A 27543-nucleotide genomic window follows, 5' to 3' on the forward strand; every position below is an offset into this window, starting at 1 on the left:
AAACACTCTTATTTCAGCACAAAGAACGGTTCTGATAAAGTTCTTAACGGAACAAATATTACGAACACACTTCAATACAAATTAGGCACAAAAAGAGATGTTAACCCACCTTAAGTTTAATGTATGGCTTCCCAATGCTATTATTCTGCCACAGCACAAAACAGTGATTCCGCTTTTCGGGCTCAGGCTGTTCACACTCCTGAGTCTCAAAACACCCTTGCTTAGATTCCTGACATAACGTATCATTGTAATATTCACAGCGTGCAGTGGTTGCAACATTGCTGCCTGATGCTCCTGTGGACCAGAATCACAAACACTGCTTGTAAAGCCATGTTAAAGTATACTCTAGAAAAACATTAAAATTTAGATGATGGACAAAATCCAGGACACCAATTCTGCATATATATTTCAGACCTGCTATAAGAAGCTTCATGATATTTTTACTGTAAGACTTTATGATGTCACTAGTCAATGTTCTGGACCCAAAACCAAGATCTATGTTATGTCGTGCACCACAGTTCTATAGCAACATCCCACACAACTTTGTTTTTACAGACAGATCTGTATCTGTAAGAGTAGCCTCCATACCAGACTTGTACAATACCAAAAGAAATTCTCAAAACATGACCAACGCAGTTTTCACAATCTCCAGTCTTCTGAACATCACTCAGAGGCCTTCTTAACAAGTGTTATGCTAGTGGGTGGAATATGAGTGTAATCACCCACACAACTCCAAATGCGAAGATAGCTAAAGGCTACGCAAAGCCTGGCTTCATCTATTTTTCCCCCAAACCAAGGAGCCTACAAGGCCCTCAAAAGGGCAAGTCCACTATCACCTCTCCAAACTTCATGGCTGATTATTAGCCACCACTCTGTTCCACATAATTGCTGCAAATCCTTTCCCACCCAACATGGTGATCAGAACACCCTCATCACCTCCTCCCAAAACCTCCTTTCCTCAAACACATGCTCCTCTCCCACAGCATAGCAGCTCACTCCTCCACATCCCAGCAATCAGCACCATCAAATTTATCTTGCTACGCAAAGTGTGTGTCTGCATTCTTTGTCACTGTTATTGATCATTCAGAATTTGTTCCCCAAATTCAAACTGTTAATTCAGCATTTTACAATGAAATCTTGCTTTTCGGAGAGAACATCCAAAAGAAAAGACTGGAGAAAAAGCGGAACAATTAGATGCTTCATCACAACAAAGCACTCTACCAGACGTGACTCTCCAACAGTCAGCTTCTGATAGGTTAAAGAATTTCTGTGTTTCCACAACTAGCCTACTATCCCAACCTGTCACTCTAACTATTGGCATGGCAAAACAGAACAATAAAAAATATCAACGGTCTATGCTTTATATAATTCCATAATATTCCATGAGGTTCACTCAAATTTAAATATCTCCTTTATAATTGCAAGAAAACAAGCATGCAAACATCAAATTGTCAATCATAATATACATTCATATACCAAGTAAACAACTACATATATTTTCTGCTTATTGTGGTATACAATAAACAACAAAACAAACACAGCTACAACTGTCTGTGTAAAACATGCTTTAAAACAGCAACTGAAATGACTAGTGAGAATGAAAGGCCACTTATTAAACTTACCAAAACATACACACAGCAGGAATAACAATGATGTTTTCAACTGAATCCAGGAAAACATTGGAACTGTGGTGTGCTTCTAGTGTTGCAGCAGGCAGAAAAACTTTAAACACATCAGGGAAGATCAACCTCAAACTGAGCCCAATCAGCTAGCTGAAATATGATCATCCTCTTCATAGGCCTTGGCACTAGTCAACTTTCACTATTCTGTTAGGCAATAAAATTTGTACTAAAAGATCTAGGCCTCATTGCATGAGATCTTCGGTTTCTGACGCCTGTTTTCATTAAGCTCTGTTCTTACATCCCAGGAGCAATTATGCTTCTATCGATCAAGACTGGACTGGGGTGAGGATGTAACTTCACACAACCTCAAATCACACCATGTGAATGAGGCAATTACAGAAGACAGTAAGTGGTTAAAAATGTAGTTCTAATGGAGATGGCAATACAGCTTTGTACTGTTCGCTTTAAACACGCCGTTGAATAGCTTCAATTTCGACAGTCACATCTGAAATACACCTCGTTTCTCTTGCTAATGAAGGTGACACCTTAAACGTCAACACTATCCTTTAACCGATCTAGATTTCCTTCTTAAAATGATGTGCAGATAAATCTAAATATGTTCTGCTACGCAAATTGTCAACACAATATAAATATCAAAGAAATAAATGACCTAATCCTTCATTTTTCTTTTCGAAACAATGTATTCAGTTCAAAATTCACACCCGAATGAACATAACTTTACAATATGACATGAAAAGGAATTGAGCTGCATGAAGGTAGACGTTTAATTTAGCCCCTGAGAGTTTGTTAGCAATAATGCGAACTTCACATACGCAGCACATTCCAAAAAACATATAAGATAAACACCTCACATTATAGGCAATATGGCGTACTTTTTTGCAGCAAAACATGGCCTCCTTAGTTGGACGCTTCAGATATCAGATCACTTACATACTCCTCGCGCTAGACAATGTTTTCAGGGTTCATTAGAATTATGGCCATGGCTCCATGGCCTTTATCTATGGTAGCTAACCACCTACAAGACCATAAAAACACGCAAACTTCGCTTATGCCAAGACAAATCACAATGAGGTATCCGAAGGCTCATTTTAATATCATCATCCCATCTGAGCAAAGGGAAATTGTACTTCTTTATATTTAATCTTTGGATGTTTGGTACACAGTAAATAAAATATTCTCACCGCCGCGAAAACTTTAAATCTCATGATTTATTATATCATAATTACTAATAAGAACTGTGTGATTGGCACAAGAATTTAAAAGTGTACAAAGTAATGTGGGATTATACATAGCATCGGCTTTAGGTAATGAGCCGCGCCGAAAGCTGCATTATAAATAATTATAAATATTGGTTAACATGGCACTGTCCTTTCCATCTCCCATTGCCAACGTTTGAAAAGTTACTTCACACCGTTAGATTGAAATCATAGTTTATGCTGGTAATGGTTGTTCAAACGTAGATATGGCGTAGGTGTGTGACATGCTGTAGAGGCATGTAATTTGAGTCCAAAATGTTTGTAAAATACGTCATATTAATGTCCATGGCAGTATTTGGTATTATGCTTTACTTACATGATTATCATCTATCATCATTCAGTCAGCTTTTTACAATTTATCCGCAGTTGCACTCAACATTGATTGATCTGTATGGTACTGTAGTTTTTAAATGGTTTGACTCGGGGTATAGTAGAGTGCCAAGGAAAAGTAAAGATGTATTATTTACCAAAGAAGAATTACAGGAATACTCGGAATCAAACAAGGGGTTGTACTTAGCAATTCTTGGTAAGGTGTATGATGTTGGGAAAGGCGAAAAATTTTATGCATCTGGGGGAAACTACCATTTCTTTACAGGTACGTAAGTAGGTTCAGATTTGCGTAATACGTCTGTCAGTTGTTTATTTAAAACCACGAAGTATTGAAAATAGCAGAAATGGTAAACATTCTAGGTTCAAATCTCAGATTGATCAAAGATGTACAGAAAACACCTAAAGACATGCATGTAAAAATGTAAGAAGAAATAAAGATAATATTAACAATTACAAAATTATGTGGCTTCACAACAGAGACTACAATTGACATTTTGGTAATGTCTTAACTGTTTATTAATAAATCTTTTTTGAAGATCTTATAAGTGTTTTCAAATTAACTATTATGTTGCAATGAAAACCAGCAAGAATGAAATTTATGTTGTGTTTGGGGTTTTTAACTGATGCTTCTACTCATGATGTTGGCCTCTACTACATCAAACTGAATTATTAACATGACTCACATTCTATTCTGCAAACACACACAAACATGCCAAAATTTTCAGCCTGCAGGTACTTTTCTAATGTAATGATCACTACATACAGGCCGTGACGGTAGCAGAGCCTTCATTACAGGAGATTTTACAGATTCTGGCTTAACAGATGATGTGACTGGTCTTACAGTAAAGGAACTCATTAATCTTCATGAATGGGCCCAGTATTACCATAAAGAGTATAAATATAAGGGTAAGGCTGTTATACTAATGTTTTATGCAAATGGATTTACTTTTTACTTATTTGTTAAAAAATTCACTCCTTTTAATTTATAATAATTGCAGGCAAAGTAATTGGTCGATATTATGATGATGAAGGCCAGCCAACTTCATATTACCATCAAGTAAAGAAATTAATAAACAAAGCAAAAAGAACCAAAGAGGAACAAGATAAAGAAAAACTCTCATACCCTCCATGTAATGCAGAATGGAGTCTGGAGTCGGGAAGCCGCGTATGGTGTTCAACACGGAGGTATACTTTTGTAGAACTCATTTACCATATTATGCCTTGTACCTTCTTACTTGATTCAGTATATATAACTCTGTTTCAGTGGTGGTATTGAGCGGGATTGGATTGGAGTACCAAGGCAACTCTATGATCCAGGATCTCACACATACAGATGCATATGCATAAGAGAAAATGAAACTGATGGGCCTAATAAGAAGGGAAACATCAAAGAATATCCTGAATGCAACCCAAAGTCAACCAGTTGTTGGGTACATTCCTAAGTTGCTGATCATATGCACTGCATAAGAAAAAAAGTTTGCCCTTCGCTAAGACCCAGCCAAATTCTTGTTACCCAGATATGGTAAATACAAATGAAAGGTTTAGAAAGGGGTGTTACACAAATTCTACCATCAGCCCTAAAAGTGAAGTACCTTGATGGTTCCAACTGCCCATTTGTTATATTGCAAATGTTTGAAATTGATAAATTTCTTTATACAGTACAACCCCGCTATAACGCGGGTCGTGGGGGGCGGGTAAACCTGCGTTATAGAGAAAACGCGTTATTACGGGAGTGCATTGGAAATGAAAGCAGTTTAAAAATACAAGTCACTTTATTTTAGCGGTAAACAAAAATACAGGACAAAATGTACGTAAAGAAATTAAAAGAAAAAAACGCTTTTAGCATACCTGATAGTTCGCAATAAAATTACACCAGAGGTAAAACTGCATGACACGACAGCTGTGAATGACAATGGGTAACTGAACGTGGTCATATCCTGTACAACTTGAAATTTATTTCAAAATAAACTATTTTTGCCAACCGGTATTTCGAAGAACTACCCAAAATGATGGCTATTGTAAAATAAACATCCTGTTTATAGTAGGTCTGTTACGCCTAATTAGTTCAGTACACTTCCCTACGTTACGAGTCATAGTACAGTATATAAATAAAGGCTTTTGAATAAAAGTACAGTATGCACAAAAATTATCGCTACTTCGTAGGTAATGTAATGGTACATGTTAAGAAATGAATCTTGAGTTCTGTGTGAAGGAATTGATGCACTTTTTTTTTGCTGCACTATGGGGGACATGAGGTACCCGCGTTATATCCAGAACCACATTGTAGAGGGGTTGTACTGTATTAGAGTTAACATTGTGATGGAAATAGGGCTGTTTTTGTTAGAATCTTTATTTTTCGGTCTTCCTATGAAGCTTGAAGATTAAAACATACAAAACTATTTTTATAGGTGTGAAACTTGGTATCTTACCATTAATCAGTAATGGCCATCTTTTGTTGCTTTCTATATTGTAAGTTTATGGCACTACATAGATACAAAATTGGCCCAATATCTACTATGCACTAGAAAGTATTATTTTATATACTTTATGTTTGCTATGTTTTGATGTCTAATAAAGCTTGTTTTTCTTATGGTATGTATGATTTTGCCCAGTAAATTAACATCAGCAGTACAGATAAAAAAAATTCATTCAATTGCAGTCTCTCCTGATTCACATGGAACTTCACTGTGGCATTTTCTAAAACTGAGTTTAAAACGAATGGTGACAAAGTATTTTTGTTTCATTTACATTTGTCTCATTGGCACCTTTTCCTCACATCTTTGTTTCAGGCCATTCTGACCAGGTAATGTTTAACTATACAAGTTACCCTCGATTTACGCCGGGCATGCATTCCTGGACAAACCAGCGTAAACTGAAACTCTTTTTATAATGCAAATCAATGGGAAGTTAATGACATGCGTTCCCAGCACCCAAACATTGATGAGTAACATAATGGTATTGCATTTTGAGCTCTGAAATAACGTAAATAAAATAAAGGGAATTTAAAAAATATATTTTATACACTTACAATCGACAATTCGTTGGTCCCCACGATTGACTGCGATTCTTTCATGTGATTGTTGTGTACAGTCATCTCTGCTGTTATGCGATAGTTGCATTCATGTAAGACGCCAACCTATAGAAAATCGCATAGTAAAAATAACCCTGGTACCTCCGCAGAGATTAAATTAGCACTTTGAAAGTTTAAAGTGCCAGGAATTAAACTGCACAAGGGCAAACTCGCATATGCAAAAGTTTGCATTTCACAAACAGCTTTTACCGATTCAGCGATCTCATTGGAGCAAGTTCACGTTAACGAAACATACGTAATTGCAGAGGTGACTGTATTTATAATTTTTATTCAAAATCGGCGATGTAAGAATTACGATTTAGTATAAGAATCAGTACGAGAAACATTGTAAAACATTATAAGTAATAGTAAAATATATTTTTTTGACTTGCTGGTTTCAAAAGCGGCATTATTCTGAATCGGTGCAAATTGAACTGGCGAAAATCGAGGGTTACCTGTACAGATATGATTGTGGGTTTCATTTTAAACACATTTCTATTAGCCTAACTAATTTTCTCAGTGTACTGGATTCAATAGGAATGTTTTACAATACTTTCATATTCATTAGTTACCACTGAGAAAAATTGATTCACCTTCCCAAAAGTACTCAGTTCGATAAAATTCATATTCAGTTCCATTGCTTCAAATGTGTAATTCACTTCAAATCTTCCATATCATGCTATAAGTTTATCAGTGTACAACAGCAATATGTTTTTCTCAATTAATTTAGCAACGTATTGACATTTATTTCGCATTCCGGTATTCAACCAATTTAAATTTTAAATAAGGCTGGCATGTGCAACATCCTTGGTCTATTCAGCTTCGCTTTTCAATTCACAATACCTGTGACGGCACCCAGTATAAGTGCTCACAGCTGTACATAAATCACGAATAGAATTCTTTGTACACGTATATGATCACACAGTTCAAACCAAATCTTAGTACCACTACTCCCTTATATTCAGGAGGTTGATAGTCCAAACCTTGGCTGACCGACTATCCTAACTGATAAATACACACAAAGCCTGCAAACAAAGGAAGTACTGAGTACCAGTATTTACAAAAATTATTTTACTGTTTCCTAGTTCACAAATTTTACACATAAAATATTTTAGTAATTCAGATGGTATTGCATACACAGAAACAAGGAACTGGATGAAAAGCCTTACGGATAAAATTCAGACATTTCAAATTTCAACATCCCTGATCAAAAATGCTTTAAAAATTTATTGGGGGGGGGGGGGGGGGACAGAGAAAATCATATATACACAACATTTACACATGTACATCTATTAATTTAATAAAGTCACACAAGAATTTTGCTATGTACTTTAATATACTATGCAAAACATAGAAAAGAAGGAAAAATTATGTAACTTGATCAGATAACTCTCTGCAGATGGTTAAAATGTTAATAGGTGACACATAGTGGGTACTGTCAGAGGTGCAATATTCATGTTATAAGCAGAATTTCAGAATGTTTCAAAGCCCTACGACAGAAAGTTACACAGTGATTCTCCATTTTATAGCAATTGCTTGTAGAGTAAAATTTTTTAAAGCTTTCAAAGTAATACAGAAAGAACACTCTTCATAACCCCTTTGCAATGTTCTCAGTTTTGAAAATTATTTTACAAGAATAGGATGAGAACAAGTTGTAGACTTCAATAGAAAATTATCTTCCAAAGAACTAAGTTGACAATATATTTTACATCTGCAGGATCAGTTACCAAAATATCTTATTTGTGAAAATAAATAAAATGTATATACTGGACCAGCAATCCCTTACAAATTACGTATTCATTTTTGCTGATCACAGTACATAACTTTATGTATTTGCAGTTTTAATTTGTGTACCCACAGTAAAAATTGGTGGCTTGCACAACAAGATCCAAATTTATTTGGAAGAGGGCTGTACTGACAAATGAAACAAATATTCTACCTTCCAGGAGAGTATGGTCTTCTGGATTATGATGGTGTAGTTTTATAGGTGTCCGCCAACATCTCAGAGGAATATGTATCACCACCTTCAGGTAGAACTGTCCTCTGAAATGTTGTTAACCACCTAGACAGTTACATGGGGCAAAACCCAGATCACAATCCTCATTTTCACTGCTGTGATAATCTCATATGTCTTTCTGGCATCTTGATTACCATTTCTTCTTTTTGTAAACTTTTATATTTCATGTCAATCTTAAGTATGCTGTTACTTATTTTCTTGTTTGGTGAAAAAACACAATTTTGGATCTGACAAGTGTTAACAGTGGCACAAGTTCCTATGTGGTCAATCCTGCCAATCATAATTGTTGTTTAATAGTATATTTAATATTCCATTAAGAGGATAATTTTTCATCCAATGTACTGTTAGCAAATGCAGATATACAGATCATCCTAGGGGACTTAATATTGGAAGAGTACCTCTTTTAATCTGCCAGCAGGTGAGTGGATTTACCCACCTAAAACTTTTACAAAATAAAAGTTTATTGCCTGACACTATCTTGGTCTGGAAGATAGATTCCAATAAGAGACACAGTAAGGATTCCTGTAAGCCCTACCAGCGCAACTGTAGTAGTAGCATTAAACAGCTGGGCATACTGATAGCGACAGTACCATGCAAGACCCAACAGAACACTCAAAGAAACAAACAGAACATTTCCCAAATCCCAGTCCCTTTGAGGAGCTGCATCTCCTGCAGTGTTGGAGTTAGTTGATGAATCTTGTGCTGACTGGTTCTCAGTGGCGACAGCTCGATTCATGGACCGAGAGCGCTGCTGGTGCACAAGACAATGTACTACGCAGTTGTCAAACAACCCATAGCCTTGCAAGGTCTCGCTATCACTCTGCAGTACCTGCCCTTTAAAGATGAGACGAACTAATTTGTCAGTAGCCAGCTCAAGATGAAAGTGACGCCTGAAAGACAATTTTACTTTGTTTAAGAAACAATTCCCCTCCAAGCAAAACTGAGGGGCATATGCCAAATTAATACAAATGAGGATCGTGAAAATATGACGTTACCCTACGCACATTGGCCATTACAAAGATAGATTGTAAAATGGATACACAGGGAAAGGATAATATGGAATACAGAAGAATGTATGGAAGGGTATTAATTCAATGACCATGTTATAATGGAAGAATGAGAACAATTTCAAGGTATTAATTCAGACATCGCAGGAAAACAATGTTAATAAAACAGACTCACAAGAGTGACAGTATGAAAAAAAAATAGTATCAAGATTGTGAAAGCAGAGGGTTAAACTGGCAACTTCATTGGTCTGAAAAATAAAACTCAGCTAATGTAGCAGATAAACTTGATATGTGCAGCTACATAACATGGTTTAGTGCAAAGAATTCTTCTCGGGCTACCAGCAGTGTAAGGTGGTTTAGTGGAGAAAACACCATTAGATGAAGAATTCATTACACTTAGTCGCTGTGACTTCAGACCATACATGTTTAACGCAGTTGAAAGTAACAAAAGCAAAGTAAAGCTGTCCCACTATACGCCATGTAGGCGCTTGGGGGGGAGTGGAGATATAGCTCCTCATTCTTGACCTCGGCACTAGATGGGGGTGAGTGGTCAGCATCACGCCCCAGGAAAGTAACAAACACCTTAGAAGTAATATTACTACTAATTCAGATTAATGTATTCATATTCATAATCAGCATCATATTTCAATGATTTACTGCCAGCCATTACATTTTAGTGCAAACTCATACTTTTTACAGATGATACTACAATTATTATTTCACATCCACAAATTGTTTCCAAATTTGCATAGATGATGTCTTTACCACCTTGAACAAATGGATTAAAGCTAACAAAGCTGCATGAAATTTTGTACTACAAACAAAAATCATGTTTATCTAGGCAGGTTAAGGATGAAACAAATGAAAAAGTAGAAACAACTGAATTTCTTGGCCAACAAACTGTGCTATGACATGTTCTACATACTTGGCATTGGCCTATGAAGGATCTACAGAATGCACATAAATAAATTCTCGTCTATGTTTGCCCCTATACTGTGTACAACTAACATGTATACATACAGAAAAATCCCTGCTCCCCGCCAAAATCTGAAACTTGGGTGTTCAGCCAGTAGCCAGTTTACTAAGTGACCTATTCCAGCTATACAGTGTCACACACATACATACATCTTAATTACATTCCATAAGTAAATCTCAATTAAAAAAATATACTGTAAGTCAACTGAGTATATTTTGCAAATCTCAGCAGAATTTCATGCGCAAGGACACAATTGTGTGTGAGTGGTGCAGCATGGGATTTGCTGATGATTGTACAATATGAAATTAAATTTGGCTGACTAAAAAAATGGAAAATAACCTACCTCTTGAAGTCTCCCAGTTGTTCATGCAGCCTTCCATCTACCAATTTCTGATCGTCATTAAGATACTTAAGTCGTATTCGTATGCTCCCAGTTTCTGGTATATCATCACTGGTTTCAGGTGAAACAAATGTGGGTCCTTGTTCATTATTTGTGCTACTAACAGTATCAATGTTATCAGTGTCAGTTGAGCTAGAAGCTGAAAGTACTTGTCCATCAGTAACAGGAGAATCTAATAGGGTCACTTGTCTGCTCTGGAAAAAAGCTAAACGCCTCCTTCTAAGAAGATAGGAATCTGTATTATTTGTAGCTGAGCTAAAAGATTGAACATCATCTTGGTTGTCACCTTCAGCAAAACTGTCCCCATCCCCTGTGGCTGAAACAGGAGATGAACTACTTTGGAAGTACTCATTGGAGATGCTCCTCTCATTTAAAATACTGTTGCTGGTTTCAGGGAGTTCACAGGTTTGATTATCATTCAAATTCTGAGAACTGCTGGAAGCAACCAATGGAGATGATAAATTAGCAGCTTCTTTGTTTATCTGACAAGCTGCACCACCATCTATTTCCTGTTGATTTTCATTGTTGGGGCTTGGTGCTCCAATCTGGCCAGTGTCAATACTGTTATCAAGAGAAGAGTTTGCTGGTGATGTTGGAGCTGGTTCAATACGATGCCTAGCTCTCCGTTCAAGAATCAAGACAGTGCGTATTAGAGGCTGATCAACAATACTGGTTGACCACCATGCAATAAGTCCAACCAATACAATAAAAACCAGCACAAAAAACTGGGTTACTTCATCTCCCACCCCCTCTATTAATGTCATGTCTAATTACGCCTTCCAATCTGAAATTAAAACAAATTAATAATGAACAATGAATGAAATCATGGCAAAATCACCAAAATTTAATGTTCTTATACAATGCTTCAGCTACATTTGGCACTAGCCAATGCAAAGTGCATAAAACTGGACTGTAGTTTGCATGTCAGATAGAAAACATGTTAACGAATTGCACACACTTCGGTTATCAATGCATGACCTAATAAAATGTGTTACTTACCGATATTTTTATCTACCCAGATCTGGATTGCAGTGTCATCAACAGGCACTACATGAGAGTTCACTAATATACTTCCAAGTACCAGGTAATCGTATGAGAATTATACAAATTCAAATAGTTGTAATAAAAATTATCTCACTTCTGTGCTCCTACAAAATATGTGTCATATACAGTATTTAGCACACAACACTCTGCAATGTCGATCACAGACTATCATCACAGAATTTGATTCTCTACATGTTAGCCAACACAATTCAGTGACTTTATGAATGTGATTTCACACATGAGTGTGACGTCATTTCAAAAAAAAGGCCAGTAATGAGTTGGTAGTTCGAGATTCGTGACTACCGAGCACCAACAAAGGAGGTGAAACTAGCTGTGTAGTGAACGTAATATTTTTTTTTGGAAATGGCAGACCTACTGGCAGTGCCAATGAAAAAACCTTCAGAAATTGATATAGTTAAACCTTTAAAAAATTTAATCTCCTCTTCGTATAGCACAGCCGACAATCCCCAAGACTATGGTGAAGCGATAAGCGAATTGAGTAAACTTCGTAATAATGCCATTTGGCGTGTTTATGAGAAGTATGAAAGTTCTTTGGAAATTGTTTACAGGTAATAGAGTTAAAATCACGGCATCCTATGCATAAGTAATATGTTTCACTAAAATTTCGCACCTACTGTGTTTTGAATGTGTATCGATACTTTTTTTGCTGTAGGAGAGTTTGGAGGTTTTTTTTATGAAGTAAATAATGGATGATATTAATAATATATTGTTGCTAACATTTATATACTTCCATGCAGTGCTGACACGATGTTGACTCTTTTATTTTATTTACAGTTACTATGATCAACTCTGTGGCCTAGAAGGAAAAATTCCTTCCCATGAAGTTCAGATTCCTTTTAAGTGGAAAGATGCTTTCAATAAGGGTTCAATTTTCGGTGGAAAGATTAGCCTGAGTATGCACTACATGTTAGTTACATGAAAATGTAACATGTCAGTATAAAGTTATTGATTGAAATGCTATTTTAAAGTAACTTGTTTGATACTTTTATTTTTCAGCTGTGTCATCTCTTTCCTATGAGAAGGTCTGTGTACTTTTCAATATAGCAGCACTACAAAGCTCAGTTGCTGTTGCCCAGAGTATTGAAAATGATGATGGATTAAAATTAGCTGCCAAAATGTTTCAGGTATTGAAATTATTATTTTTGTTCTGGAGAATGATGTAATGCAAAATGTTTAGCCAGCAACTCTGCCAGAAACAATTTGTAGCATTTGATCATTGCTATTATGAGTTTATAAACCAAGAACTTCAGTTGTTAATACTTCTTCGGTTGTTTTATTTTCAGAAGCTATATTAAAATTTATAATTGTTTTGTTGTTAGCAAATTTCGTGAAGCTTGTCTTGTCAAAATTTAAAGTGTGTTTATTGGTTGGAGGCAAGTAGCATCGAGTGTGAGTTGGTTTTTCTGTAAACTTTGGTTGTTAATGACTGCTTTTTTTTTGGTAACCAAAGTGTCAGAAAAATTAGTCATATTACTTGATTCTATCTCCATAGTAAACTAAATTGATGTCATAAAACTATTGATGTGACTAAAAAATTCTTTCACTATGTAGACTATATGGCCAGACAACGAACGTATCATCCACACAGTGAAGAGACAGTATTGGTTTGCATTCGGCCATGTCTAGAGCCAGATTTTTGAAATTTTCCATATATATGTTGCTCTCGTGTGGAGATGAGATGTGTTGGTAAAAACTCTCATCCGCTTCGCAATAAGCTGTTCTTAGACAGACTTCCAACAGTTCTGGAATGGCCTTAATTGGTAAAGTATAATGTTCTGACAGGGTATGATCATTGTGGAGTTTCTTGCCTGTAACCTCTATGTTGTTGATGGGGGGTAGAGCTAACCCCTGAAACGTCATGGCTTGCTTAATTTTAATATACTTAATGACGGATTTAGTCCAGAAAAATAATACTGAGTGTAACACACCATCGTTAGAACCTTGTAGGGATGATATAATTTGTGACATATAAGGAAGGTGTAGTTCTGTCATTTAACCACATTTTCACTTTTATAAAGAATGTAATTTCTGAAGAAAAAATCTCTTGCACTTTATATGAACTTCTTTATGTACATTTTATTGTAGCAAGCTGCTGGGATCTTCAGTCATCTGAAGGGCAATGTTATGTTAGCAATCCAGCAAGACCCAACCCCAGATTTGAATCCAGAAACTCTTGGGGCATTATCTGCTCTCATGTTGGCACAAGGACAAGAAATATTTGTTCAGAAAGCAATACATGGTATGAGACTCTTCTTCCTTATTTATCATTTTTTATTTAACATGTTCATGATGTCCTTTTTGTATCTCAAAGATCTTGCTAGATATACGAGGCTGGTCTACAAAGTAAGTTTCCCTGGGGCCGTTTACAGAAACAAAACACAATTTCATGGAAATATTTATTGCAACAGATACAGCAAGTGTCCAGCTATTTTTCAACATATTCGCCACCGGAATTGAGACATTTGTCATACCGTGGGACCAACTTTTGAATACCTGTCATAGAAGTCTGCCGCCTGGGATTAGAACCACTGTGTGACAACCATCTCCTCCTCTCTGTCATTCTCAAAACGCTGACGCTGACCGGACAGGAATTTCTTGAGGTGTAGGAAAAGATGGAAATCACTGGGAGCGAGGTCCGGGCTGTAGGGTGAATGATTAAACACCTCCCAGCTGAACTCCTGCAGGAGACTTGCTGTCCGTCGAGCCGTGTGCGGCCTAGCGTTATCACTGACCGCACTTCACAGTCGGCGGGAGCTGGAATAAGAACCTCCATCTTCAACAGCTGCAACGATGCTACTGTGAGAACGCGGGAAGTGCCGTTAGTGCATGCGCCATGCTACGTCATTGCTCTATCACGTACGCACAGTCGCTTCGCGCAATATAAGGTTTGCTAGCTGTGGGACGAGTGGGAAACTTACTTTTGGGACGCGCCTCGTATAAGTCATTTCGTGTGACTTCATCAGCAAGGCAACTTAGATTTCTACAGGAATAAGTATTTTCTAGGATTGTGTTAGTCAAAACACATCACTGATTTCTTTTCACTTTCTCTGGAATTTTTGGATTGCAAGTTTTGAGATATAGCCTTATGAATTCCATTAGTCACTGTATTGCAGCCATTACAATGACACTATAGAATGATGAAGATTGTTTCCATTTCCTTAATTATGCACAAATTACAATGATTCATACTCCAAATTAAAGCTAAACTTGAGTACATTTATTATATGGCAAAAAGATGCTTTTTATAACTGCATTACCAAGGAACAATAAATATAAAATATGGGAAAATAAAATATAACCTGACCTATCTTTCCTCTCACACCTGATACCTTGGAAATTTTGTATGAATATTCAGCCTTGTTTACAATTTAAAAAAAAAATTGACAGTGGAACCACGGTTCCGGAGAATCTGACGTAAATACGCAAACGCAGCAGTAGCGTGAAGTGAGATGCGCCTTTATTTGTATAAATAAATGTTTGTAGAATCTAAACCGTATGCGATATGTAAAATCTGAAAACAGATATGGAAAGCTCAAGAGGTAATACGTATTTCGTACACAATATGTCCTGATCCATCTCTTACGGTTTTCGAGAGGCGGGCGCTTAACAGCAGTAATGAAACAACAATGCCGAATAAACAGATGACATAACAATTAGTTTCTTGGGTAAAGGAGTAAAGCATTGTTATGCACGCAGGAGTTCATATAAAAGCTGACCCTGTTAGCGTTAGCAAAATTCCCGTTTCAGTTATAAGGCTCTGTTTACCATTTCCAGCAATGCGTTTCGTATGCAGGAATGGCGTTACCTAGCAAGGGATGATGTCTTACGCTTGCGCAGGACTCTGCCCTTAGTTAGCGTTTTGTTGGTTTTGGTTTGGCCTTATTTACACATTGTTGGTATGGATCTTACACATTTTCCTAATGCTGTTTTGCCGAATGACCCTTCCGTATAGACGTATTTACATCAAAAATAATAAAAAGAACCAGTTTTCTGAAAATATATACCAAAATCGTGCAAAAATAGTTTCATAATGATACAGCATTGTACTTTAATTACATTGCAATTAATTTTACATTTGTTTGGGATAAATATAATTTTATATTTTGTACAAGTATTGATAATGCAAAACAGCAGTCTTGTTAGCAGATGACCATGTAAGTATGGGCTGTGCATTTTGTCCACAGTGTGTTTTTATGAGTTTCATATGATCTTTGAATCAATGCCAGTTATTTCCTTGAACAATACTAACAAACTCATCCTAGTAATAGGGATGGATGTATTCTGCTTTTTATAATGTAGGGACTGGACGGAGCTGAGCTGAACTTCCAGCTTTAAAGGGTTAATGGCATCTGTAAGGTGCAATAATTATTGCTGTGAACCACTGTAGAACTTCATGAAGACTGTCGAGAACACATGTGCAAATCACAACATAAATTAAACCTGATACTAAAGAATTATCCAAGCAAGAGAGTGCTAATGATGAGTTTTGTTAAAGAAATGATTGAGTAAGATGGAAACCTGTTTCCAGTAGTAGGCCTACTTTAATAGCATTTTAATAAACTGTCATAGCAGTGGAATCATTTGGCTTTGAATAATGTTTTTATTGTAATTTCAGATAAGATGAAGGATGCAGTGATAGCCAAATTGAGTTCTCAGTGTGAAGAGCTCTATGTCGAAGTATTGAAACTGTTCCAGAAGGAATTACTCAGGCCTCTGTGGGATAAAGAATGGATTCCAACAGTTAGTATTATTAGTGACAACTCCATCGACAGCATTATGACAGTTTTGCGGTCTTTTGTGCACGGTGCACAAAATTACTGTCTCTCCATCTCCATATTTGATGTCTAAATACTGACTGGATTTTGATTAAATTTGATATTAGGAATCTGCATCAGAATTTTCATCCTGATTCTTGTCAGTCCAAAATAACCATTAGTTTATGGGAAGTTCAAATTTACACTTACATTTTAGAAACACTGTGATGGACATTTTCCATTGTCTGATGTACATTTGTTGTACATGATGTTTCCAGAGTTGGCTCTACTCCTGTCTTCAGGGAAAGAATTTGGAGTATGCAAATCATTCATTGTCTCAAGAATATATTTGCTGAATTTTTAGTCCATTTTATAGTAAGTCGTCGCAAGCTCACAGCCATATAGTTACACGTTATGCTCTTAGATGCCCACAATCAGAATTTAAGAAGTCTTGATGGCTTGGTGAGCTTAAAGTTTGATTCACATATCTGGGCAGTAGACACACAAAGAGCATGCAAAGTTTTATTTTGGCATTTCATATTTCTAGTTTAAATGTATAAAAAGTTAAGTACTTTGTATTGGAAAATAATTTTAAACCAACTTTTTGTTTCAATATATATTTATTTATTATTTCAGTCTATACACAAACTTAGTTTTTAAAATGTTGTTGTTAAAATTAAAATTTAGCGCTTTTCATCGTTATTACGATGTTACATTTTCAGCGCTGAAAATGTAACATCGTAATAACGATGAAAAGCTCTAAATTTTAATTTTAACAACAACATTTTAAAAACTAAGTTTGTGTATAGACTGAAATAATAAATAAATATATATTGAATTTTAACACAAACATGACGCATTTAAACTACAAACTTTTTGTTTGTTTGTGGTTTTAATACTTTTTATATTTTTTAACTTTCATTAATATAAATAAATTTTGTACTGGTATCTGAATTGTAAGTTATGTTTTTTTACTTTTTTAAGGAAAGAGATTGTACATTGCCCTGAGCCTCCTATTGTCTTATCATACAAAAAACTTTGTGGCATAAATTCTGAAACATTTCTTAGTGTCACAAATATTTAAAAATTACAATGAAAATAATGTCTGTAGAGTAGTTAGTTTTGCAACAGTATCTCCTGTAAATGAACATCGAGAACAATGAGCCGTGCAACATGGCAGTGAACATGCTTGGAAAATGGAAACATCTTTGCACTCACATTATCTGTTCCTGTCTTTTCTAGGTGGCTGGAAAACAGGCCGCATATCACGGGCTTGCCGAGTATTATCAGAGTCTTGTATGCAAAGCGAACAAAAGTGTTGGTGAAGAAATAGCAAGACTTGAAGTGAGTTGGTTTTTACATACCCTCCAAGTGGCCGTGTTGGCAGAAAAATTGTTTCATGAAACAAATTTTGAATATCAATAAGGCAGATCCAATTTTTTTTTCAATTTCTTTATATTTTATTTTATTTATCTTTTATAGCATGCCTTGGAATTGTTCAAAGCAGCACAACAGAGGTCAGGGAAACCATCCTTCTTTCAAGACTATGCAAACAAATCACAGAGGAATCTAACTGAAGCCAAAAAAGACAATGATTTTATTTACCATGAGAGAATTCCAGATGTAAAAAGTTTACCTCCTGTCGGGAAAGCGCTGTTGGCTAAAACTTTGCCAGTTCCAGAAAGACTGAGTCAGAACTTTAAAGGTAAGGAAGTATGCAGCACCCTGAAAATTATAATCAAAACATAACATAAACAGTTTTATAACATGAGGAGAGATGGGGTTGTGAGGTCAGCTAATAAGTTTAAGTGATGTAACATATTTTTATGAATGCTGTTGGTAATGGATCTGCAGAAACATGGAACTTTTGTTAGGTAATTATTTTAGCATGTAAAATCAATCCGTATGTTTTCAGTCTGATAACGCTAATGAAGTATTGGAACCAAGCGTGTGAAAATTGTTTCATAAATACACCCACAGAGTTTGCATAAACATTTTTATGTTAATAATTACAGACATGGTAACGAGGAGGTTTTATTTATATATATATGACAAATTTAATGTAATCTGAATGTCTGCTAGTAGAGCACAGGAAAGGATTACTACATTGCATAATTATTGTGTATAAATTCAGGTATCGTTACTTCTTCTTAGAACTTCTTGTGTATGTATGAGAAATTATAAAAGTTATGTTGGTTATGAAGAGATGGAGGTAGCAAGGATGTATGAAACATCGGTAAACTTCTACCAGACCACGAGGCGCTACAGCCCAGAAGACGGCCGTCTTGGTAGTCTCCACCGTGAGAACCTCAAATCCTGCTTATGCTAATTTATTTGCCCTGGAAACTCGTTATGATGCTGAGTGTCCTTAATATTAAGACTTTACATATTATGTTTAAAATATGACTGATCCCTCTGCAGACTTGTTTGTTGAGTTGGTCCCTGTCACTGTCCATCAAGCTTTGGCTGCATATGATGTGAGGAAGAATGAAATTGTGAACTCTGAAATTATGAAACTGCGGGAGAGTACACAGCTTCTTAACAGGTAAGTCATATGGTAAGTTAGAAAGCTGCCACAGTACTGAGTTGAGTAAATTTAAAAAGTAAAAGTGTTAAAATGTTGCTGTGTCTGTGGAACACACTGTGGAGGCACGAGGTAAAGCTTCGTGCACTCTTAACCTTGACACTAGGTAAACACGGATGGCAAACTTGACAACAGGATGCAGTATGAACCTGTTTGTCCTTGTTCTGCAATGCATAAGGAAATTCTTGAAAATTGCGGGTGTTGGGAGGAAATTTATACAGTCTAAATTATGTCTGTTGATTACTTAGTCCCCTGTTGCACCAATGTCAACACTGCTATTGTTGCTTGTTGTTTTCTTGTTTTTGTTATATTTTAGTATGTTCTCAATTGTATTTCAGTGTTTTGGCATCATTAAATCTTCCTGCGGCCTTAGAAGATACATCTGAAAGTTCATTGCCACAGTCACTTGTGGAAAAAGCATCAGCTGTAAGGAATAATGGTGGCATTCAGGAGTTGGAGAGAATGATTCAAGAACTGCCAGAACTCCTACAAAGAAATAAGGATATTCTTGATGAGGTGATGTTCTCAAACATGCTGTGGGCGTTGTCTCTTTGCTAGTATATGCTCGCTGTCTTGTTTATTGTCATCACGCTTAAGCTTCTTCTTGACTCATGTTCCTTGCTCTTCTGGTATTTGTTGTTTTGATATTGACATCTCAGTCACACTGCAATTTCTAGTTCTTTAATCGTGTCCATGTATTCAAGGCTGGATTAAGGTACATTCCTCATTGTGGGTTCAGTACATCTGGCAAAGAAATGTAATAAAACTTTGCATTTAAGTGTATTAGGGAGGTGATCTTCAGATCTTAGTCTAGAGACTGACTAACTTGAGAAAAGATATTTGAGGTTTCTTTAGTCCCTCCAGGCAAATGCTAGGATAGTATCTTAAATATGTCATGATCACTTTCATTATATCCTTACCAATTCATTACTGACTGTTACTATCTCATTCAATGTTACTTAATTTAAGCAGCTGAAAGTGTAATGTAATAAATTAAATAAAGAGTAGTGTAGTTACATGATTTTGATGATCTGGTCCATTTCACTACGCTACACCGGGAAGATCCTGAGACCTGGTGTGCCTCTTGTGGTAATGAAACAGTAATTCTCAGTGGGTATTTTCCTTAAACTGTTTTCTCTTTAATTACATTATGTTTAAAATTTTTGATAATGAAACTATCAGAGCTCATCTGAAAGAATAGCAATCTCACAAAAAATTCTATAAAGTACTTGTTATGCCTGCAGTTCCAGCAGGATCTATACATTAATAAATTCACATTACATTAAGTTTGTCAAATGTAATTTCAAAGTTTTGCCATATTTGAAATTGTTAACACAAAAGAATTTCATCCAAAATTTGTAGGTATATTTATGATTGTAAAAGGTAAAGTTGTTCAATCTGCATCATGTCATGCAGATATATGAGATAATGTATAGCTCTACACATTCTTAGTTTCAATACATTAAGGAGGTGAGTGGTTATCTTCGGGTCCGCAGTAGCCGCACGGTCTGAGGCATGGGCCTTGTGCCGCTTGGTCACTGGGACCGTGGGTTCGAATCCCACTTAAGCCATGGATGTTTGTCCGCGTTTTTCTGTGTTGTTCTGTCCTGTGTACAGGTAGGTGCCTTGCGACGGGCCGATCCCTCGTCCAAGGAGTCCTACCAAATGTCTATAGATCCAGCCAATGAAAAATGTTAGGACCCGCAGTGCTCAGGCACTTGAAGAATGGGTCGATTCCAGTATCCCAGAGGTTATCTTCACTCCTTGTTAACTTTACCCCTGAAGAAAGAACCATAGTTAGGAATGTTTCATGCAAAAACAAAGCAAAATAAATCATTTTATTACTTTACCAGTATTGCTGAAGAGGTTCATTGCTTGTTTCTAGATGCCACGTGCACACACGTACTTGCAGATAATAGTTCTTAAGGGTTCAGAAGACAAAATAAAGTCATGCATTGCGTTGAATCCGTTTTCATATCCGTCATATACTTGTTTTCTCAGTCTTTCCAATGAAATGTTATATCATCTCCCTTGCCACTGTTGCCCATTTTACTACATAAGCTGTTCTGCCTCTAAGCATTTATGTAATCCTTATTACCAAGAATACACTTCATACAAGTATAAAATTATTTAATGATTCTTCAGGTGGGGATGCTAGTTAAATCTAAGAAAGTTGATAATTACTGCAGTTTCCTTTTGTATTTCCTACAGACCGAAAGAATGGTCCGTGATGAGAAGGAATCAGATGACCAACTGCGTAATCAATTCAAGGAACGTTGGACCCGTACACCATCAGACAGATTGACCGAGACATTCCGCGCCAATATGGGCAAGTATCGGGAGATCATCAATAACGCCATGCAGGCTGACAAAGTAATTCGCGACAAATTTGAGAGCCACCGTCGAGGTATGGAACTGTTGACGAAGGGACCGACTGAGATGCTGGCCGCTGTGCCTTCAGCAGGTCCTGGAGGAAGCAACGTGCAGAACAGCTCGGCAGTTCACCATCTCAGAAAACTTATGGAAGACGTAAGTCTGTCAGGGGAGGGGGCTAAATGAGCAGTCCTTAGTATTATGTTTACATATTAGTCATTTCAGTAGAGGAATTCTTAAATCTCCTAATTTCATTTCACTGACTCACACATGCTATTTAAGTAATAATTAACCTTATGAAATCTTAAGAATTAAGGCTTGAATGCATATTATCTGTATTAATTTTTTGACTGCATTATTGAATTAATTAATTAATTCTGACTGAATAGGTAGAGACTATCAAAGCAGAGCGTGATACCGTTGAATGTGAACTTAAGTCAGCAACAGCAGATATGAAATCAACATTCCTCAATGCACTGGCACAAGATGGAGCTATAAATGAGCAAGCCATGTCTGTGGAAAGTTTGGGTAGGGTATTTGGACCTCTGCAGCGTCAAGTGAAGGAGAGTCTGCAGAAACAAGAAGCTTTAGTTGCAGATATTCAGGCAAGTAGCGTATGATGTTACAGCAAAATCCATTCTGGTGAAGCTTTATCAAGATACTCACGCATTTTGAAAACAACAGTGTTAGGGTACTGGGGACTGATTACACAAAGTTCTCACTTTGTATCTGTTATTATATTTCCTTTGTGCGATTGATGTGAGTTGTGAGAGATCGTAAACCAAGCCAGCGAATGCAGTGGGCTCTATCATTGCCTAAGACAGGTACAGATGAAATAGTAGCGTAAGAATTTAACACTACAAACTGGTATTGATTCTGAACTTGAACATGAGAGCACCTGAAATAAACTGAACCGGTCACAACTACTTCATTTGATTTGATAAAAATTAAAGAAGGAAGGAGATGATGCAAATTATTTTGTGTGTAAGGACATGAATGACTACAATACAAAATGATTTTACCTTCTGCCGAAAACTGGCATAAGTGACATGACTGTGGTGCTAAACTGTAACTCATTCTTGTAGTGTTTAAGGCCTGTTCAATGTATCTCTTCAGAGGGTTCATGCATTGGCTTAACCTGTTAGTGTTGGAGGATTTATATTATTTTTAAAGAATTTAGGAGAAGTGATGCAGCTTTCAATTCACAAAAATGCAAAATGGGGAACTATTACAGTTCTGATCACATTTCATTCCAGCGTTATAGGCAAGTTATGTTTACAGGAAATGAAAATTATCTTAGTAATATTGTCTTCATAATAGGGATCAATGTCTCCTTTGCCAAATAAACACTCCAAGTGCAATATTCGTCTTTTGAATGTGATATATTTTAAAAATTAGTCAAACGTAAAGGACGTTAGATGGCAGCGTCTGGTGTAGTGGGTATTTTGGTCCTCACAGTGGGCTTAAGAAATGTTACAGCAGTGAATAGAGTAAGGGGTACTAGGAATTGTATGAAATCTCATTCTGCCAGTTTTGTTTGTTCCAGTTCCCATTATAGAATCAGACAGTCTCTTTTTGTGTGTGTTGAATCTTTAGGTAAAAAATACAGAATTTTGTAAAGAGAAATCTGGTGTTGGAGCTGCTGCCGAGAGGGAAACGGTATTGAAGGAGCTGGCTGCTGCTCACGATGCCTTCATTGAACTCAAAGGCAATCTGTCTGAAGGAGAAAAGTTTTACAATGATCTTACACAGGTAATATGATCATAACATTGTTTAATTGATTGTGCTTTTGAATTGGCTAAACTTGAGCCGGTTGATGGAAGTCTGTTGTTAACGGTACTATATTGATGATTGTTCTGTTTCAGATTCTGGTGGGATTTCAGAACAAAATTTCTGACTTTTGTTTTGCTCGCAAGACTGAAAAGGAGGAATTGATGAAAGACCTGACACAGAGCATTGGACGTGAAACTTTTGGTGCCACTCCAGCAATACCAGGTCATCACACCCCAACTCAAGGTATGTGTCATGCTGTTACACAAGGGATTATCCATTCAACTGTGAAATAATACATTTATCTATCAAAAACATAATAAAAAGCATGGATGGAAGGGAGGATGGCAGAGAGGAACCAAGGTGAAACACGAGGCCAAATTGAAGGAGGGTACTGCACTGGAGGAAAATGTAATGGAGCATTTTCATGGCCCTATGTGGGGAATAGTCACACAAAATTAAAAGAATACTAAGAAATATTACAGCCTTACCAGAAGAAGACCTTAATTCAGTTTAATTATTCGTGTTTTTTTCCGTCTAATCACAATTGTATATAAATAAAATTATACATAAGATATTAAAATATCATTTACATATTTGGATTGATCCAGTTCTCCTCGGATACGTTAGTACTTCTGAATACCTTCAAGACATATCTACGCTCTTCCTCGGCCAATGTTAAACCACCATCACTTCAAAATATACCCTCACTCTAATGAATTTGGAAGTAAACATCATCAGACGTTACACAACAACAGTAATTAAGTTTTAGTTTATAAGATTATAATTTTTAACTTTTAACTTTACACCTGAAGATGGTTCAATGTAACCGAAACATGTAGTAAAAAGTTGTACCAAATATGTAAATGATATTTTAATATCTTATGTATAATTTTATTTATATACAATTGTGATTAGACGGGAAAAACACGAATAATTAAATTTTAATTCACAATATGACGTAATTATATCAACTTAATTCAGTTGTTCACTCTAGGTTTTAATAAGAATATGATTGTTTGCATTAAATGTTTAAGAATACTTAATGAATTTTCAACATGAGAATCAGATCAGATACAGACCAGAATTTGTTTGTTTCAGAGGGCAAGAAGCAGCCGCCACCAAGACCTCCACCACCCACTTCTACTTCTGGCAGTGCACCAAGTGTTCCTCCACCATCAACACTGCCGTACCCCTCGTACCCTCAGGGGATGCCTGTTCCCTATGCAGCCACACAAGCAGCTCCTTACCCTGCCTATATGCCTTCTCCAGTCCTTCCGGCTGGCTACAACCCCTACGCTGTGGCACCATATCCTCAACAAGGTGAGTCAAGCACCCGGGATCAGTGCTCTCTCTCCTGAATCTCAGAACTTCTTATCCATGCCTTTTCATATGCCTTAGCTGTTTTTTTGTAAAATGTAATGTTCCAAGGAAAGGGAAAGTGACTTACGACACTTATAATATAAACAAGGTGATATATTATTGAGAGTTTACTTATATAATTTTTGAGATTTGTTGTGATATTATGATAATAAAAACATTGTCTGAAATACAGCGTCTTCAACTTATTTGGTGGATACAGTTGTGTTGTGTGATCTGTTAGGAAGGAATGTTAAAATCTGAACTTTGTCCCTGTATACGACATTGCTCTGAAAAATATTCTGCAAGAAAATCTCAAGTCTGAACTCCCACTTGACTCCTTGTATTGCCCTAAATATCTACACTGCTTATTGTTAAGGAAATTCTTGAATTGTGTTCTATGGAGTCTTGGATGATGGTGAATTTCAGTGTGAATGGCAACCTATAAAGTTATTTCTGACAAAACTGAAATTTTGAAAACCAATTCCCTCCATCCTTTTCACTGCAGTTTTGGTGAATTTTGAGCAGAAACAGACACAAAAACTGAAAAGATTATTTTCAGTTACATGACAGACATATTTCATATTATGTACTGTGTGGACTGTTCCTCCTCGGACATTTGAGTATGAATCATTCCTCAATATAAATTAACCCAAAATGAAACTCTACTGCAAAGTTACTCGAGTCCGTTTGTTACTACTTCTGATTCTGAAGTACCGAGTAAAAATGTGCAGTGTCAAATAATGCCAGCTTGTAAAAACCTGGATTTGTTATGTGATGACCTTAAAAACATACTGGATGCTGCGCCTTCTCATGCCTCTCAGACATTATTCTCAGTACTCAGTGAATTTTCAACAATAAAAGCAGAAATATTTTAATATGCAACATTTCTGAATTATTCCCTTTTGCATGCTGTACAAAAACTGCACTTATGTCTCAGAATTTCAGTTTTTATTTGGGGTTTTTCATTAAAATTATGAAGCAAATCGTTTCTCTTAAACACTTGGCTTTTGTATCAAAATCCTCACAATTGCTTATTTCAGATACTGTAAGTTTTATTGAAGAATATTTGTTGCAGTGTGAAACAGATGGCAATTTGAAGATATCCGTCTTCTGGGTTATTGCGCTGTGTAGTCTGGTCGATGTTAACCAACGTTTCAGAGGTCATACTGCCTCCGTCATCGCCCTGATGACGGAGGCAGTATGACCTCTGAAACGTTGGTTAACATCGACCAGACTACACAGCGCAATAACCTAGAAGACGGATATCTTCATACTCACCGCTGTGAGAACCTCAAGTCTTACAGATGGCAATTTGTTTCCAATATTGAAACTTCTGTTGATATTGCCAGATGTATATAGACATATGTTACATACTAATTTTTAGTACAATTTGGCTTATATTTCCATATGTGTGTACACCATTTAAATTCAGACCTGCAAATAATAAAGAGCTTAAATATCCGTATGACCAGCAGTAACTAAAGATAAATATTCAGTATCTGTTGCCAGCAAGTTGTCCGAGAGATGTGATTACAAAACACTTGTGCTGGTGGAATGTTTTCAGGTTATGGTGGATTCCCTGCATACCCTCAACCCCCATACAGTGGTTATCCCTACTCTGCACAGCAGCAGCCACCGCAGAATCGGCCATGGTGAATGACAGAAAAGCAAAACACACTATCACTGCAGTACAGTTGTATGAAGAACGTGTTATTACATTTTCCTCTGATAATTTTAAATTATTTGCTTTAGTCTTACAAAAAGGAAAGCGAGAAAAGATTCAGAATCAGGGAAACAAGTTTGTTTTTTTATAGATTATTCTATATAATTTATATTTGTGCAAAGAATATATTGGATCTTAAAATGTATTTGAATATAAATTAATTTTTTTGTTCTATCTGCTAAATTATATACTTGTATGTACTTCTACTTCTGTTACTTGAGACAGGTACAGAAATATATGTATGTAGGCCAGTGTATGATAAAGCAGAAATTTCTAAGAAGGTAATCTTATTTTGCATGTCATCCTGAAATGTATTAACTATAATAATAGCATATTCAGGGTTGATACAAAGTGCTCATAAAGTGAAGCAGTTATAAGTCTAGAGTGCCTAACTTGTAGCGTAATCAGAAACTGGTGAATGTACCGAGATTTGCAGTTCCCTGCCCAAACTTCATACCATACCATCTTGGAGGAAGTCTTGTAATCAGCATTTCTTACTCTAGTAAGTAGTGCCATTTTGTATTATTTTAATGTACTTTATTTTCTTGAAATATGACTAATAAAATATCACTTAGTTACAGTTTCATTATGCCCATATCCCATGTTACATGACTTACACATATCCATTTTCCTGCCAGTAATATCTTGCTCATGAATTTCTCTGGCATTCAGCACCTACTATTCTGAATGTTAGTTTTATCTAAATATTGTTCTGTGATACACGTCCACAACTGGGCGTGAAGTGTACTTCCTAATGCAGTATTAAGACATTTCAATGAAATGGAATTGTGAGTCTATAGTAAAATTTGATAATGAATAGATTCAAATGTAATAAACTTTTGAACATACAGCAGCAAAGACACTTTTTCGTGTGTTCGCATAAATGCATCTCTCCAGCTTCATTATGCTTCCCCGTAACAACTCCTGAAACTCTGAATGGATTTTCATTATTGGGGAGATTTACTAAAAGTAGAATTAAAATTAAAATGATACAACAAGAAGAGATGCTGCATCTCTGACATAACATGTTAAATATTAATTGGAGCAAAAAAATGTTTTGAACAAAATTTGTAGAAATAAGTGAAAAGAAGTTGACATTTACAAATTGAAAATTCTTCACACCACATTAGTCACATACTGCCTGATCCCTGTTCAGCTTCTGAAACCCTGAGACGTGCATCCATCCTGAATGTGTCAACTGCAATGTATGCTG

At 36.3% G+C, this 27543-nt stretch overlaps 4 protein-coding genes across 5 annotated transcripts in view; 2 read left to right on the forward strand and 2 right to left on the reverse strand.

Annotated features, from left to right (window-relative positions):
* The window catches only part of put (activin A receptor type 2 punt), a 34293-nt gene extending 31563 nt beyond the window's left edge, over window positions 1–2730 (reverse strand). For both annotated transcript variants that reach the window (XM_087346273.1, XM_087346232.1), the window contains exons 1-2: window positions 1623–2730; window positions 110–294 (exon numbers count right to left, since the gene is read on the reverse strand). In XM_087346273.1, the coding sequence (XP_087202399.1) occupies window positions 110–294; window positions 1623–1680 (243 nt within the window). In that variant the 5' untranslated portion in view covers window positions 1681–2730. The remainder of the gene's footprint in view (window positions 1–109; window positions 295–1622) is intronic.
* Window positions 2731–3069: 339 nt separating this feature from the next.
* LOC110840683 (neuferricin) lies at window positions 3070–5819 on the forward strand. The gene is made up of 4 exons (XM_022085900.2): window positions 3070–3494; window positions 3995–4135; window positions 4228–4414; window positions 4494–5819. Exons 1-4 carry the CDS (start codon window positions 3155–3157, stop codon window positions 4669–4671), a joined length of 846 nt encoding a protein of 281 aa, XP_021941592.1. The 5' UTR covers window positions 3070–3154; the 3' UTR covers window positions 4672–5819.
* LOC110840666 (uncharacterized) lies at window positions 3990–11918 on the reverse strand. The gene is made up of 3 exons (XM_022085876.2): window positions 11699–11918; window positions 10643–11483; window positions 3990–9206 (listed from the first exon to the last, which is right to left on the reverse strand). Exons 2-3 carry the CDS (start codon window positions 11461–11463, stop codon window positions 8777–8779), a joined length of 1251 nt encoding a protein of 416 aa, XP_021941568.1. The 5' UTR covers window positions 11464–11483; window positions 11699–11918; the 3' UTR covers window positions 3990–8776.
* Window positions 11919–12006: 88 nt separating this feature from the next.
* ALiX (programmed cell death 6-interacting protein-like protein AliX) lies at window positions 12007–26916 on the forward strand. Its single transcript, XM_022085809.2, has 15 exons — window positions 12007–12312; window positions 12539–12657; window positions 12761–12888; window positions 13850–14003; window positions 16380–16504; window positions 17761–17862; window positions 18001–18223; window positions 18940–19063; window positions 19441–19618; window positions 21314–21631; window positions 21865–22080; window positions 23072–23227; window positions 23341–23491; window positions 24347–24568; window positions 26172–26916. Exons 1-15 carry the CDS (start codon window positions 12107–12109, stop codon window positions 26261–26263), a joined length of 2514 nt encoding a protein of 837 aa, XP_021941501.2. The 5' UTR covers window positions 12007–12106; the 3' UTR covers window positions 26264–26916.
* The last annotated feature ends 627 nt before the right edge of the window (window positions 26917–27543 follow it).

This window comes from Zootermopsis nevadensis, unplaced genomic scaffold (assembly GCF_977971745.1).
Source record: "Zootermopsis nevadensis isolate Lab colony 2312 unplaced genomic scaffold, Znev_1.0 Znev_ptg000001l, whole genome shotgun sequence".
NCBI classification, from domain to species: domain Eukaryota; kingdom Metazoa; phylum Arthropoda; class Insecta; order Blattodea; family Termopsidae; genus Zootermopsis; species Zootermopsis nevadensis.